The following is a 15,489-nucleotide window of genomic DNA, read 5'->3' on the forward strand; positions in this document are numbered from 1 at the left end:
TGTATAACAAAAAAAACAATAAACATTGTAAAAAAAAAAAATTTTTAAAAAGTGACTGATCCTGATTTGCCTTGATATCAATAAACCATCTTATTTCACAACAGCTACAGCAGTAAATTTCCAGGCACATTGTAAACATGCCTCACCTGCTGCTGCTGCTGCTGCTGCATGCCAAATGGAGGTGTGACTCTCATCCTATAGCTGCTGTCTTCCTCTCTGTGTTGCGCAATCCACAACTTATTCAACCACACACAACCACTCCCTTCTTACAAAAGTCGAGAGCTGGTTCAAATCCGGTCGTGTCCCCGAAACAGCTCGTTCACAGCTGGAAACTTCAATCTTGCAAACAACAAGCTATAACTTTGAAAAGGCGAGGACACTTCTACCTGAACTACACACACTCCCGTCAGGTAGGTAAGCTTTAACTTTTGGGTTTTCTTAGTGTGGTTCGTCATGTTTTCAGTGTTCCTCAGGTTGAAAACAACATGTTATCATCGCGATCAAGCGTGTGTGTTGAATTACAGGCTGTAGTCTGCTGTGTTTACCTACTTTACTGTTTTATGACGCAGTTTTTAATAGTAAAACAAATGGATAATAGGTGAATTGTGGCTAACAAACAGTTTCAGTTTCACATCACAAACGCTTTTCATAAGTATGTTTTTAAACAAGCTCTTTCTGTACATAATAATAGGCTAAAAAAACATGCTTCATAACTTCTTTAACAAAACAACCCGGAAATAAGACTTAACTACCCATGTGCCCCTGGGCTGAAATACTTTCAGACTTTATGCTTATTCCACTCTCTCTCTCTCTCTCTCTCTCTCTCTCTCTCTCTCTCTGTTTGTTTCACTGTGTTTTTCCACTCATTACTGTGTCTGATTGCCATCATTTCCTCTCCTCCCATCAGCTGCTGATCATGGGGGACATCAAGAAAGGGAAGAACACATTTGTCAAGAAATGTGCCCAGTGTCACACGGTGACTGAGGGGGGAAAACACAAGGTGGGACCCAACCTGTGGGGTCTGTTTGGGAGGAAGACAGGACAGGCACCTGGCTACAACTACACACAGGCCAACATCAATAAAGGTATGGATCACTTATGACACATTATCGGCTGATTCATGTCCATGCACGTAATGCAGGCACATTGGAAACACAAGAGGGCACATGTGCAGCCCGGATGTATTCTCTCTCGTTTGTGTCCTGGATTGACACGGAGAAGATGGCTAAACAGGTGGAGCCACACTGAAGTTTAGGAGTCATGCACCACTAATATAAGGAGACATAAAAACAGTCCACACCTGACAGTTTCTACCCACCCCACACCTTTTACCATATAGTAAATTGTTTACTTGTTTCTTTGTTTTGCAAAAGGTTTTTCCTTGTGCAAAGAGCAACAATCAGCTATATTTAAGGATGTGTGGGCATTATTTTGTGCCAGCTAGTGTACTGTGTTGATTAAATCTCCCTTCTTGTGGAAATTAAAGCTTTGGTAGGCAGAACGTTTTTGGTATCATTGGGCAAAAATTCCATAATAACCTTTCAGCATATTGTAATTCAAGTGTTCTGAGAGAAAACTAGACTTCTGAACCTCATCATGGATCTGTTTTCAGGCTTTAAAAAATCTATCACAGGTCATTTCAGAGAGAGAGCGTTCCTATTGGCTGTGCTCTGGCTGGTGGGCGGTGCTTGGTATTTCCTCAACAGATCTCAACATGGCTGCCGGGTCACAAACTTTTTCATTTTTACAGCTAAACAGTACACTACAAGATCTTTCTGAAAACATTTGAGGAGAGAAATAGGCATTACAGTTACAGAATATTGATTCATATTTGATCAGCGCTTTCTAGTTTGACTGTTTGATCAGAGTTTGCGAGTGATTGAGAGCTGCCTCTGTTGAATGAACAGCCAATAGGAACGCTCTCTCTCTGAAATGACCTGTGATTGGCCAAAGTCTCCCTTCATGGGCTTTTTTAAAGCCTGAAAACAGAGCCATGAGGAGGAGCAGAAGTCTAGTTTTCTCTCAGAACACTTGAATTACAATATGCTGAAAGTTTATTATGGAATTTTTGCCCAATGATGCCAAAAACATTCTGACTACTGAAGCTTTAACATGGTATCAAATATTGTCTTTCCTTCTTCCCATGAATATAACACATAAATGTGCATGTTAATGTTTAGATATGTGCAATGATTGTGTCACATTTACTGCTATAGAGCTGAGAAGCAGCTCCGTCCTTGTGTTTCCTTTACCGGTCGGTCAGAGCAGCAGGTCTGAACAGGCAGATGAGCTCTGCTCTAACATGAGCCAGTAAAACCTAAACACAGTTATCAGATGCGTGAGAATGCAGATTTGTCACATACTTATAGTATATAAATAAGATCATGTTCATGAGAACATATTGCAAACCTTAACCTTTACATATGTTTAACGTGTGTGTGTGTTTTGTAGGTGTCATATGGGGTGAGGATACTCTGGAAGAATACCTTAAGAACCCTAAGAAGTACATTCCTGGTACCAAGATGCTCTTCAACGGGATCAAGAAGAAAAAGGAACGACACGATCTTATAGCCTATTTAAAGGACGACACCTCCTCCTAATATACTGACAACACAGAACACACACATGCAGCTGTACATTTAGGATAAAAAACAGTGTGTTCTTTGTTTTTTGAGTTCACAATTTACAATAGCTTTTTTAAATTTATCACTACATTTTGTTGCAATACAACATTTGCTGCCACGCTGTTTTTGTGTGTAGGAGACTGTTTTTAATTATCGTATGAGTCAGCCTTGTTGCTTTTCCAGATATTTCTCAGTCAAGGCTTCTTAAAGAGGCAGCCTTCCTTTGGGATTTTCTAAAAACAAAGGTGTTTATATTTTACTACCGTTTGCACAGAAACTACACACTGCATCTTTTGGGGTTTATTTTTGTATTATATAATGTTTACTACTTGTTCTATAATGTTTACTACTTCTTCTTGTTCTTATACAGTCTCAAAATGGGTCGACTTTGAAAAAGTCTTTGTGTAAAATGGTGCTGGACTGTCTACTTTATTTCCTGGTGGAATTATTTCTTATGTTGTGAAGTTGCACTTTAAAGTGAGTGTTTTGTATTTCTACATTTTCTACATTAATGTGTGTTTAACAACAGTAAGGTCAAACAGATTTGTCTTTTACAGGAAAACAGCCATATTTTGGTTAAAGTCATATTTACAGTTCTTAGACTTGGTCTTATAACCTGTTGAATATGGGTCAATCCTATAAGTACGTATGTTTATATTGTATTCTTTATACTGAGTTACTGTTTCATACTCTATTATCACTTTTCTACGCAATGCCTTGACTAGAGTATATAAACGGATGTGGCAATAAAATATTTCCGCTTTAGTGAATTATTTCAGTGGGCCATTCTTTGCACAGTTATGTGTTTCCTTCCACTTTGAAATGACATATTCAGCTACTGTATTAATTTAATTTACTTAATGTGTTTAGTTAGTTAGGTATTTAGTTAGTTTGGCATTTAATTGTCAGTAATGTCTTAGTATAAACACACACAAAATATTAATTAATTAATTGTGCCCGTAACTGAAAATTTTAATTTCCTTTGGTGAAATTGTTCTCTGGGCTCGCCTCAGCACAAATATGAAGACATTTTCCAAATTGCTCAAATCATTTTGCTGAAAAGTGAGTTTTTCTTATCAGACTATATCTAGTATTAGTATTGTTTTTTGCATATAGACTCCATTGTACTGTATTTTAGGAAAAAACAGTAGTCCCATGTGCCCAAATACTAGATATAGTATGATAAGAAAATGTCTGTATCTCAGAAACTACAAGGAGCACAATCAAGTATTTGGTATCTATGAACTCATAACAAGTGGAATATCAAAGATATGCAAACATATACAGTGTATAAAATATTTCACATGGAAAACATTCAATAAATATAGATTTTCCTAATTTTTCTAAAATCCTGATTTTGACTATTGATAAAAGTGTGATTTTTGATGTGATATGAGTTGTACTGTTATATACTTGACCGAAATATGTCCATACTTGAACAATCAGAACAAATGGCATTTTTATGCCTCCGCGCTGGCGACAGTCCTGGCCGGAGACATTATGTTTTTGGGGTTGTCTATCCATCTGTCCGTCCGGTCCATTCTCGGAACCACAATATCTCAGGAACACCTCGAGGGAATTTCTTCAAATTTGGCACAAAACATCTACTTGGAATCAAGAATGAACTGATTCAATTTTGGTGGTCGAAGGTTAAAGGTCACTCTGACCTTCACGTCCGTTGCATTCTCATGATATCTCAGGAACACCTGGAGAGAATTTCTTCAAATTTGGCACAAATGTCCACTTTGTAATCAAGAATAAATTGACTAGATTTTGATGGTCAAAGGCACTCTTGACTTCACAAAACACGTTTTTGACCATAACTCAAGAATTCATATGCTAATTATGACAATTTCACACCAATGTCTAACAGGATCAAATGCTGAAGTGATGACATTTTGGACAGACATGGGTGTAAACTGTAACTTGACTGGTTGGTGTAGTCATACAACCATGAGGCGGTAATCCTAGTTCCTTATACTAAATATTAGGGGTGTAACATTTTTACAACGATACGATACGATACGATACGATTTCCATGGTTCCGATACAATTCAGGACGATATTTGGCTCATCTAGAGCGATACCATACGATACCATACGATACCATACGATACCATACGATTCAATGATTTGAAATCGATACAGTACCTTTTTTTGCCAAAACTTCAGTCAGTGTGACTGTGAAATAAATAGCTGATACTGGACAGTACAGGTCAGGATTCCTCAAAGTTTTTCTTGTAAGGGAATCAGGGATAAATTAATTATTGATGTAAACAAGTAAACAACAATTAATGGCAAATAAATACACTTTTTATTTGAAAATAATAAAAAATGCAACTTCAGGACTCGCTGATTCAGTTCTCAAGATACAAGGCAGTGCAATATTTAACAAAAAATATAATAAACCAACTTCTATTCCAGTTAAATGAACAGTGGTTTAACCTGATGCTTCTGTCCTCATTTTCAGTATAAACAGTAGATCAATAATGCAGAGATCAAACAGCTTGGGACAATAATCATTCCTATAAAAAACGCTGTAAATAATCTGCTTATAGTAATCAAATAGTCCACCTTCAGTGTTCATTTGGGGTCTTTTCATCCATGAAAACATCTGGAAAAACATTTTAAAACTATGTTAGACTAACGTTAGTTGAATTTCTGTTTTGTTTTTTACTTTACTCCCGTGATAATTTGGGTTAAATATATCTCATGTCATCTATATATTTACACAGCAGATGTCTTTCACCTTTATTGTCCAACATAAATATGTCATGTCAATAATGGAGATTGAAGTTATGTAAGAATATGGAATATTGATTTTTTACTATTATTTCTTCTATGAACTCAAATATCCAGCAGAGGTCGCCATTTCACTGCTGCAGAGACCATCAGCACCACTAGACAATAAAACGTGCCAAACTGGTGTAAGCAGCATGTCGACTTAAAATGTCAGTGCCATCCCAGCAGCTATTCAGCCAGACGCACTGAAGTGGATCCAGAGGACGCACCAGTTAACCAGACTCTGATCCAGACAGACCTGCTGTGTTGGCTCCACTCAGTGGCCTCTGCTGGGAGGAAAAAAGGTCCTCCATCCCTTCAATTGTGTTGTTATTGAACGGCGGAGGGAAAGCAGCGGGTCGATAAGTGGATCAGATTTATTAGCGGTCCAGATTGGCTCCATGCAGCACGCCAAATGACAAGAGGAGCCACAGACTGTGGGGCTGCACACCGCGCATTTCATTTTAGGTTAGAGGAGCGCCAGACAGGCAGCGTGTCTACACAAGTCAAGTGGAAGGTAAGGGGGGATTCTTGTGCATTAAATGCCATGGATGTGCTTCCATTTAACGCATTTGGATCATCAGCTTTCTGTGCATTTAATAAGGGAGACATATTCATGAAGATACTGATTAATTGCAGCATATTTTCTGCATGGAATTATCTTTTTTTTAGGACTTTGACATCTGACCAAAAAACGTATGCCGTTGTGTACTATTTTCAGCGTGTTTAAGTTCAACCAAATGGAGACAATATTGGGATTGTAGTATATGCACATAATAGTTGTAGTACATTTGCCTGCCATATCTGAATATTAAAAAGGGTGGCATCTTATGCTGCCAGGTGCTGAATTTATGACATTATGACATAATCTTTATACTTCATCATATACCAAATCAGTGGAAAACTGATTCACATCATAGCATTGTCCAAGAGTGAAATTTAGCAGATGAAATAATGAGCATACTGGAGATGTTTGTGCGAATGAATGAATTTGTAACAGCTGTATATAGCTTACTATTGTTACTATGACTTCTGTCATAAAGTGGCACTGGCAGAAGTCATAATAATAATAACGCCTGAGTGATATAGTACCCCAACACCCACCCCAGGTCTAATTCTGGCACCACAAGGCTGAAAGGGGGTTGGTGCACGGCTGGAATTACAGTGGTGGCTGCATCTGCTGCAGTGTGGAGCTGCAACAAGTTTATTATGCTATGAGGAGAGAGAGAGAGAGAGAGAGAGAGAGAGAGAGAGAGAGAGAGAGAGAGAGAGAGAGAGAGAGGACTGAGGTTAAATGGGTGATCAAATAGTGACACCCTCTTCAGGGAGTATAGGGAAAAGTGACAGCTGCCAGTAACTGCATTAAGCTCAGCAGAAATAGAGTGTGTGACAGTTTTGTGTTGCATTAGGGAAACTGTCAGGATGGATCTGGTCAAACTTGCAGTGTCCCTCCACATCCTGCTGTGTTCTGCATGGGCTCGTCACTCTTCTTACATGGACAGCATCCTCTCAGCCAGCTCAGGTAAGCTGTGTGTGAGTGAATTGTGAATAGACTGACAGAAAGGAGCACCTTTCAACATTGTGCGTCCGTCATCATGGCAGACTGACTTGTCTTCCTTCTCAGTTCTCAGGTTTCTGGATGAGCCGTTGACATTTGACCCCTGTTGTCTCATGTCACCGCCACCGCCACCGCTCTACCCTCCGCCACCTCAGCTGTGGAAGCGGGGCAGCCCTGTAGGTGTTCACATTATGCTTGCATAAATGCACCTCATTTACAACACATTTGCCACTGATTTGAAACCCTGTTATCTTGCATGTTTCATTGAAGGATGGTATTGGCGTGTTAGAGCCAAGTGTTTTTGGAGGAGAGGTACAGGAAAAACAAAAACCTGTGATACCTGGGTGTTCACTTGGACCTCCAGGACCTCCAGGACCCCAGGGCCCAGAGGTAAGGCCCTTTTTTAAATACTACAGTGTTTGAAACCTGATTAAATCGTCGTACATCCATCAGAGGTTTAATCAGCCTTCTGCAGCCATTTGAAGACAGAAATATTGTTAAATGGAAATTAAACTAAATGACCTTTATAGTATTAATTTTTCTACAAATGCACTCTATTAGAATATGTGAGCTGGATATAAATTTGGTGTCATGTTTCAGGGTCAAGGTGGATTACCCGGCATAAAAGGACCAAGAGGGGAGAAGGTGTGTGTTTGTTTTTCTTTGAAATATGTCTCTAATGTATTTTGCTGTAGAAGTATTTGTGCGTATGTCCTTGTGTTCCTCTCTGCTCTAATGAGTGCTACGTCTCCTCTCCCCTCATTTGTCCTCCTCCAGGGAGAAATTGGACGTCCAGGGTCAAAGGTGAGCCGCTCCTCCCCTCCTGCATGTCGCGTCCTCTCGCTCATCTCTCTTCGGTCCATCTCGCGTGTCCTTGGAATAATGGGATCTGGATTCCTCTCTCCGCTGTCCCCTCTATGCATCCTCAATCTCTGTGATGTGATTTGTCTATTGATGTGCTCCGAATATCCTCTGCAGCTGCTAAATGGGTCATGCTACATTAGTCTCAGTAGCCGCTCGCTGTAACCACGTCGCAGAGCTCGATCACATCCATGGACGTCTCCAGTCATCCTCACCTCTCTGTCATCCCCCTCTTCTTTCCTTTTTCCTCTGCTTCTTCCTTCCTTCTCTCTCCTCCTTCCTTTTGGCATGGCTCCATTAGCCCTTGTACTGGACTCCAGTCCTGCTGATCCAGGCTCTCCAGCACTCCACTTCTGCACTTTAATCTTCCTAAGTGCTTTTGCTCTCCGTGATAAATCACTCCACACAGCAGCAGGTCCACGGTGTCTCTACAGGCTGCTGCTTTAATGACAGGCAGCTAAATATGAGAGCATGCTGCTAGCATGGCACCGGCTCTGGGATGCTCGTCCAGGTGTCACCGAGATGTGAGGCTGTTGTGTAATATATTTGGGTCTTCTGCTCTCAGGGAGAGATTGATGAAGCTTTTATTCCTGTCCACTAATTAGCAAATCTCAGTGGCATTGTTTAAGCTTTGCATGCAAGGTTTTTCCTCTGTCATGTCCAATTAGGAAATCATAGGAGGTCACTTTGACATGCTTATTTGTTTCTGAACCTCATTTAAAAGGTACAGTATGTAGGATTTGGTGACATCTAGTGGTGTGGTTGCAGATTGCAACCAACTGAATACCCCTCCGCTCACTAGTCCCTTTCCAAGACTGCGGTAACGTTACCATTATCATTAACATTACCATAATAATACTACTTAGGAGCAACGGAAGTCCAATGGAGGTTGGCGGTACCACGGTTTTGCACTCGCATTATATTCATGTTAACAAGCGTGTCGGAGAACTACGGTGGCCTTCGGTGATGTAAAAACCTAAATGGCTTTCTCTAGAGCCAGTCTTTGGTTTGAGTAACCAAGCGGACTCTGAAGAGGACCTGCTCTCTATGTAGATATGAAGGGATCATTCTAAGCTAACAAAAACACAATGATTCTTAGTTTCAGGTGATTATACACTAGAGAAAACAAAGTTATGAATATTATATTCCATTTCTGCTAATAGATCCTCTGGAATGTTACACACTGTTCCTTTAACCTGGTTATTCTCTATGAAAATCAGTAGCTCTTTGTCAGGGGAAACAGGGCCATGACAGAAGCATCTTGACAAACATAGAAATCTGCAGATCATCAGCATAGTACATAGTTTTAAACCAATAAAATGCGAAATCATCGTCAGACGATGGCTGGTGGGTTCAGAGATTGCATTTCGGCCAATGCGTTAAGCCTCTTTCGCTCTCCACACAAACTGTTTACCTGCATTCAACCAAAGCCTGCTCAAACTTGATTGGTCAATACTACTCGGACTACAAACAGAAACCAGAATCCTTCCGATGCCAATATTGTGCAAAACCAGGCTAGCTGTTTCCACCTGTTTTCAGAATTTATGCTAAACTAACCTAATCTAACCAGCTGCTGGCAGAAGCTTCACATAGACACGATAGTCTCATCTAACTCCAGGCAAGAAAGTGAATAAGCCGGTTGAACTAATTCTTTAAGTAATGTATTAAATTAAAAATGCAAATTAGATTTTTTTTTAAGAGAACAAGGTTAAAATGTCCTGCTGTTGAAGATCAGACTGTTGACACTCAAAAAGAAATTGAGTCTGTTGCAAAATCCTTGATGCAATTTAAAGCAAGAGACTCCGTTTCCCGTCATTTTTTCAGCAAGAGGGAAGAGAAAATGCATCAATAGTTCAATAAACGCTGGCACTGATTGTGTTTCTGTAGGGTCGTACAGGGGCTCCAGGCCTCCCAGGGAAACAAGGACTACCAGGATGGCCTGGTCCAGAGGGACCAGAGGTAAGCCTCATGTTATCACTCCATGTGCTGTCTTGAGGTTTTACACAAATGTATATCACAAATACAATTCAACACAGTCATGTGTGTATGTTTTTTTAGGGTGAGAAAGGGGATCCAGGACTCATGGGATTACCAGGACTGAGGGGACCACCAGGGACAAAGGTTAGTCACATCTTTACAACATCATACACACAATTATGTGTATGTTTGGAAAGAAAAAAAGCGTCTTGTAGTCTTTCATTGACTATCATTATGTGCTGTTATATTCCTTGTGTATCTTTTCAGGGTTTGCCTGGTTACAAAGGAGAGAAGGTGAGTTCAGAATCACTTCTCACAGTGCACACGTTTGTCACTACAAAACTATTAAAGCCTTCATTTCATGTTTCTCTGTTCTTTTTCAAAAAAGGGGCCTCATGGTGACTCTGGAGCAGCAGGACCAAAAGGCGACAAGGTTGGTGGAGAAATGTTATTAATTGTTTTTGAAAATATTGTGTTGTGTAATTCTTAACAGCCCATTGATGCTTTGACTACGAGCTCTTCACCTCGCGCCATGTCAAAATGGACTTAAAAAAAGTGAAATCTCAACAGTTTGCTCAATTACTGGTTAGAATCCAAAGTCGTTCATCTGACATTTCAAGCTCTCTTGAGCCCTCTCTTTCAGAGACAGATTAAATTAACATTAAACATTTTATGAGTGCCTGCTCTGCTGAGTTAATGACTTTTCTCACATTGGGCTCTCATTTCGTCTCTATTTAGGGTACCATTGGTTTGCCTGGGATGCTCGGACAGAAGGTAAGAATGATTCAATAATGAGGACACTAAAGAATCTGATTTAAACTGATTATCCTTCAACTCCTTTCCCAGGGTGAGCAAGGACCAAAGGGAGAGCCAGGACTCGCGGGGAAGAGAGGACCTACTGGACGGCCCGGAAAGAGAGGCAAACAGGTGAGGTAGCATCACTTCACCCCGATGTGGTGCTCCGACACTCTGCTCCTCCTCATTCTGTGAACTGAGAGCTGCATCTGCTCACCGGCTAAGTCAGTCACTCAAGTTATACTTTCGGCTCTAAGTATAGACTTCTGAAGGGGCTGCGAGGTCTTTGGCGTCTCAGATCTTCTCAGCCTACACATTTATGTATGCACACACGCACACACACACACATTTGTTTTTCCATGGACTAGATTATCCCAGCTATGCACAAGTGGCAGTGTAGGTCACCTTCAGTGTGTGTGTGCGTTTTCTAATTTTGGGATGTTGCCTGGTTTGAACAGGGCACGAAGGGCCATAATGGAACCCCAGGAGTCATGGGCCCCCAAGGACCCCCGGGTCTAAACGGCCATCCAGGGCCACCTGGTCCACCTGCCTCAGGTACAGTAACTCGCACACTCATGCACAATCAGCCTCAAATTACAGTGTATAGGAAAAATAAACAAAAGGATGGAGGAAGTCTGGGCCAGCCACACCAGTGGTGGTAGAACCCAGAAACTGGGAGTTGTCCGTGTTTTTGTCTTAGAACCTAAACCCTTTCACAGTGTGTTTTCAGTTCATGAAAGTTAATTGTAACATTTTGGTCGCCTAAAAATGTCTTATACTTAGCTCCACCCTCTCGAGTCACTTCTGGTTGCAAAAAACCAAGATGGCCAAAATGCCAACAAAGAACGTATATTGTCAAGAAGTGACTACAAGACGACAATAAAACATGCGCCTACAAAGTGCTATAGAAAAGTAAAACAAAACGATTTCTATTCTATTGTCATATTCTACCGAAATGGCCTGTGTTGAACAATAAAATATTATAAATATAATAAGCGTTTTCAGTCCAAAATGGAGGCAGCCGCTGTTGTCAAAAAAACACCAGAGTTGTTTCTCTTTGCTTCTATACTTTTGATGCCAAACACAAAACAACAGTCCACAAACCAATAGTTGACGTCACGGTGACTACGTCCACTTCTTATATACAGTCTATGGTATATACGTGGCAACACAGTCCTGAGAAGAGGTCTAGCCAGCCAGATTAACTGAAAACACCTGTGTGGGTGTACAGAGGCTTTAAATATGGGGGGCAGGGCCACCCACTAATCACCAGATCAGGAACACCTGAGAGAGAGAAGAGCACAAGAAGAGGGGGAGCGTGTAACATGTATAATATCAAAGTAAAGTGTAGGCATACTATGTGTGTGTTAAACTCTTACCTTTGTCCTACATCTTTGTTTTTTTGCAGGTCTCTATCTAGTAGGGGAAAAGGGTGAGGAGGGTCCTCCTGGTCCACCAGGTCGCTGTGACTGTGACTCCACTCTTGGAGCAAATAATGCTCCTTTTGGCAGCTACACTCAACGGGGTGGCGTCAATAAAGTCCCTGCAGTAAGACCCCTCTCACATAAAATCCGTACAATATTTCCATCCAAACGGTTCCACACTGACTCAATTATTAATCATCAGCTTTTGCTTGTGTGTATCCGTGCAGATATTTGTGGTAAACAGTGAGGAGGAGATGGACCGTCTACGTCTAGACAACGCAATAGCATTCAGGAAGGATCTGAGGGTGCTCTACTTTAAAGATAAAGATGGATGGAAGCCCATACAGGTAACAACTATTATAGTGTTATGTGATTGCTATGTAGATGCCATATGCATCTTGGCTAAAACTTGGCAACATTTAAGTATGAAAGTTTATTTCTGACCTCAGAAAAAAATAGTTTGACAAAAATTAAAAAAATCTCAACTCAAGGGCCACTTACTGGCCTTTTCAGGAGCTTTCCCACAGTCTTCCTCAGTGGATGGAGTTCGCTCAGTTGTCATATAGATGGATCTGGTTGTCGTCAAAACATCTATGGTCATGTATGGTATTATACTGTATGACAACTGGGCAAATTCCATCTGCTGAGGAAGACCATGAGATGCAGTTTAAGAGCTTTGGAGGAAGCTAATAAGTGGACCGTGAGTTAAGATTTCTTTGGTCAAACTGAGCTAAATTTGGTTGAAAATATTAGGTTACATAAAATGTTCACTTTTCTACCTAATAAAGCCTAGTTTTAGTCTAAATGCCTTGACACTAAAACCAAGTTTTCTCATTGCCTTGAAATGTCTGTTTTCTTAAAAACTCGTCCAGCCCTTCCAGCCATTCCAGTCCACAGAGAAAGTCCCTGACAGAGTCGGTGTGTGTGGGGACGGAAAAGTGCAGCCCCAGCACGGAGAGGAGTGTGATGATGGGAACCAGATTGTCACTGATGCTTGTCTCAGTGAGTCTCGTGCATCTCTTGCTCAGTTGAATACATGCCCAGTAATGTAGAGGAAAAGAAAAAAGTGGTAGAATGATCTACAGACAGTGATTCTAATACCTCTTTATGTAATGTAATACAGTGTAACTAGAATTAAGATCAAAAACTATTTGTTAGTCAAAAAAAGAAGCCAAACTATTCTTCAAAATTAAAGAAAGATGCAGTTTTTTGCTGCACAAACACCACCATGCTGTCACATACCCAGCTTTTCATGAGAAGCCCTGCAGAGCATCACAGAGTCTGAACCCACATGACAGAGGATAAAAGCAGAAAGCACTGTGAGACCTTTACTTGATCTTTCATTAATCTTGCCCTCTCTTTTCCTGCCATCCTCTCACTTCTCCTCTGTTCAATTAAATTAGCAGCAAAATGCTGTATTGGCAACACTGGAACACACAAGGAGTGCCAAAGCAATCTGTAACGTCTTCTCTCTCTCCCTCCCCTCTCTCCTAACTCTGCCACCGCTACACTCTCCTCATCTCCTTTTCCTTTCATCACTTCAGACTGTAAGTGGGCCTACTGCGGAGATGGCTACCGACATGAAGGCATCGAGGAGTGTGATGGAAAGGACTTCGGTTATCAGACCTGCAAATCCTATCTTCCTGGGTATGTTCACTGACAGCGTTCAGCGTGCAGACACAAACATACACTATTATGTATAGGTACACCTTGCTACTATAGATCGTCTATGCCAAGATGGCAGCATGCAGTTCCCTTTTAATCAGCAGCCATCTAAGGATAGTAAAGGTCACTTGAATGAACTACTGTACTTTTAATGTGATGTCTCTGAAAGCATCCAAAGATGATGGTGCATTATCCTGGCACAACCTACTGTACATTATTTTAGATGCCTAAATTACACAACTCTGCTTTATACCTATGCTTAAAGGGATAGTTCAATATTTTCTGGGAATTGTACATTCTCGCTTTCTTGCTGAGTTGAGAAGATTGATAACACTGTTAGCTTAGAGAGGGGTGTTGATTTTCTCATCTAGCTCTTTGCAAGAAAGCAAATTAGTGTATTTCCCTAAATTTTGAACTATTGCTTTAAAAGGTATAGTGTTTAGTGATGCGAAATATTACACACTGTTCCTTTAATAAAGGGCAAAATGGTGGAATTTTTCGAGGTGAGGTGTGCTGCACAACCTGGGGAGATACTGAATGTAAATATAAGTATACACGTATCGCAATCAGGTGCACTTGTTAAAAATAATTTCCCTTGTCTTCTGCAGGTCGTTTGGGCAGCTCAGATGCACCGACTCTTGCCTCATTGACTCCACTGGTTGCAAGTATTTCACCTGAACTGGAGAGTGAAAAGAAATGGCCAGATTGCAATTGTGCAATTCCTCTTTCTGATCGCGGGGATTAAACCTCAGATTTCTACTGAAGTCTCACTCCTTAAAAAATAACTCATGGACTGAGAGAGAGTACTATAAAGGAAAGCTCTCGTGCCTGCTCTGAGCCATGAAAAGTCATGGGAGTCAGCTTTGATCGACTGTCTCCCCTCGAGGTTTAATTCTCCTGTTACTGTCACGCCATCGGCTGCAGCACTGTTATGGACACTGGCGATGGTGCGGAACATTTTAATGATTGTATCATATGAAATACTTACAATGTGTATGACTTGCTGACTGTTGATGCAGAAATAAGCTAAACTTCTTTTGTAATAATAATAAGAGAGAGAAAAAATAGCCTTTTCCAAAAAAAAGGCAATTATATTATTGATACAATATATATTGTAGTATGCAAATCAGGGGTGTGTAAATGTGTTTATTCCTGTGCAATGTATTAGGAAACATGTATTTATGAAGTGCAATGCTGTGATATTGCATGTAAATGTGTACCAGTGCACAGTGGACTGCTTTAACCAGTATGGCCCCATGAAGTGAATGTTCGAATACCCGACATGCAGGGAAGATAACTAATGTCATAATGCAACAAGAAAAAAACCTTCAGCAGCATGAAGAAACTGCTCAGTTACATCAAAATGACGTAGTGACGAAGTGTGATTATTAGTGTATAATCTACCTGCATGACTGTAAAGTTCATAAAACACTGTACACTAATAAAGATTAGAAAAGGCCCTATTGAGATGAAGAGAACTTTGTGTATGGTGTTTGAAGAATTGAAACTGAAAAACTGAAATTTTCTGTAATATATAAAGTAGAAATAGTAAAATACCTACCTATCTGTGAAAAATGACATTTTTTTTTTCATAGGAACTTAGGGCCGGGCGATATAAAGAAAATCAAAAGTCACTAGTGCTGTGATATTGCATGTAAATGTGTACCAGTGCACAGTGGACTGCTTTAACCAGTGCTGCAAAAGTATGAAGTGAATGTTCAAATGAGGATAACGAATGTCATACTGCAACAAGAAAAAATACCTGCAGCAGCATTAAGAAACTGCTCAGTTACATCAAACTCCA

At 40.5% G+C, this 15,489-nt stretch overlaps 2 protein-coding genes across 4 annotated transcripts; both read left to right on the forward strand.

The window, feature by feature from the left end:
* The first annotated feature begins 109 nt into the window (after positions 1–109).
* LOC119504012 (cytochrome c-like) lies at positions 110–3,394 on the forward strand. 3 transcript variants are annotated; one of them, XM_037796093.1, is made up of 3 exons: positions 110–410; positions 908–1,085; positions 2,452–3,394. In XM_037796093.1, the coding sequence occupies exons 1-3, from the start codon at positions 138–140 to the stop codon at positions 2,598–2,600; spliced, it is 600 nt and encodes a 199-aa protein (XP_037652021.1). In that variant the 5' UTR covers positions 110–137; the 3' UTR covers positions 2,601–3,394. The 3 variants fall into 3 exon arrangements, with proteins under 3 accessions (XP_037652021.1, XP_037652022.1, XP_037652023.1); XM_037796094.1 differs by having other exon boundaries at positions 285–414; XM_037796095.1 differs by having other exon boundaries at positions 285–410; positions 853–1,085.
* A 2,127-nt stretch (positions 3,395–5,521) lies between these two features.
* Positions 5,522–15,145, forward strand: wu:fc38h03 (acetylcholinesterase collagenic tail peptide). Its single transcript, XM_037795202.1, has 18 exons — positions 5,522–5,922; positions 6,815–6,927; positions 7,030–7,139; positions 7,234–7,353; positions 7,564–7,608; positions 7,741–7,767; positions 9,712–9,783; positions 9,883–9,945; positions 10,069–10,095; positions 10,190–10,234; positions 10,540–10,575; positions 10,648–10,728; positions 11,055–11,151; positions 12,005–12,144; positions 12,248–12,367; positions 12,893–13,022; positions 13,565–13,667; positions 14,294–15,145. Exons 2-18 carry the CDS (start codon positions 6,828–6,830, stop codon positions 14,361–14,363), a joined length of 1,386 nt encoding a protein of 461 aa, XP_037651130.1. The 5' UTR covers positions 5,522–5,922; positions 6,815–6,827; the 3' UTR covers positions 14,364–15,145.
* The last annotated feature ends 344 nt before the right edge of the window (positions 15,146–15,489 follow it).

This window comes from Sebastes umbrosus, chromosome 15 (assembly GCF_015220745.1).
Source record: "Sebastes umbrosus isolate fSebUmb1 chromosome 15, fSebUmb1.pri, whole genome shotgun sequence".
Taxonomy (NCBI): Eukaryota; Metazoa; Chordata; class Actinopteri; order Perciformes; family Sebastidae; genus Sebastes; species Sebastes umbrosus.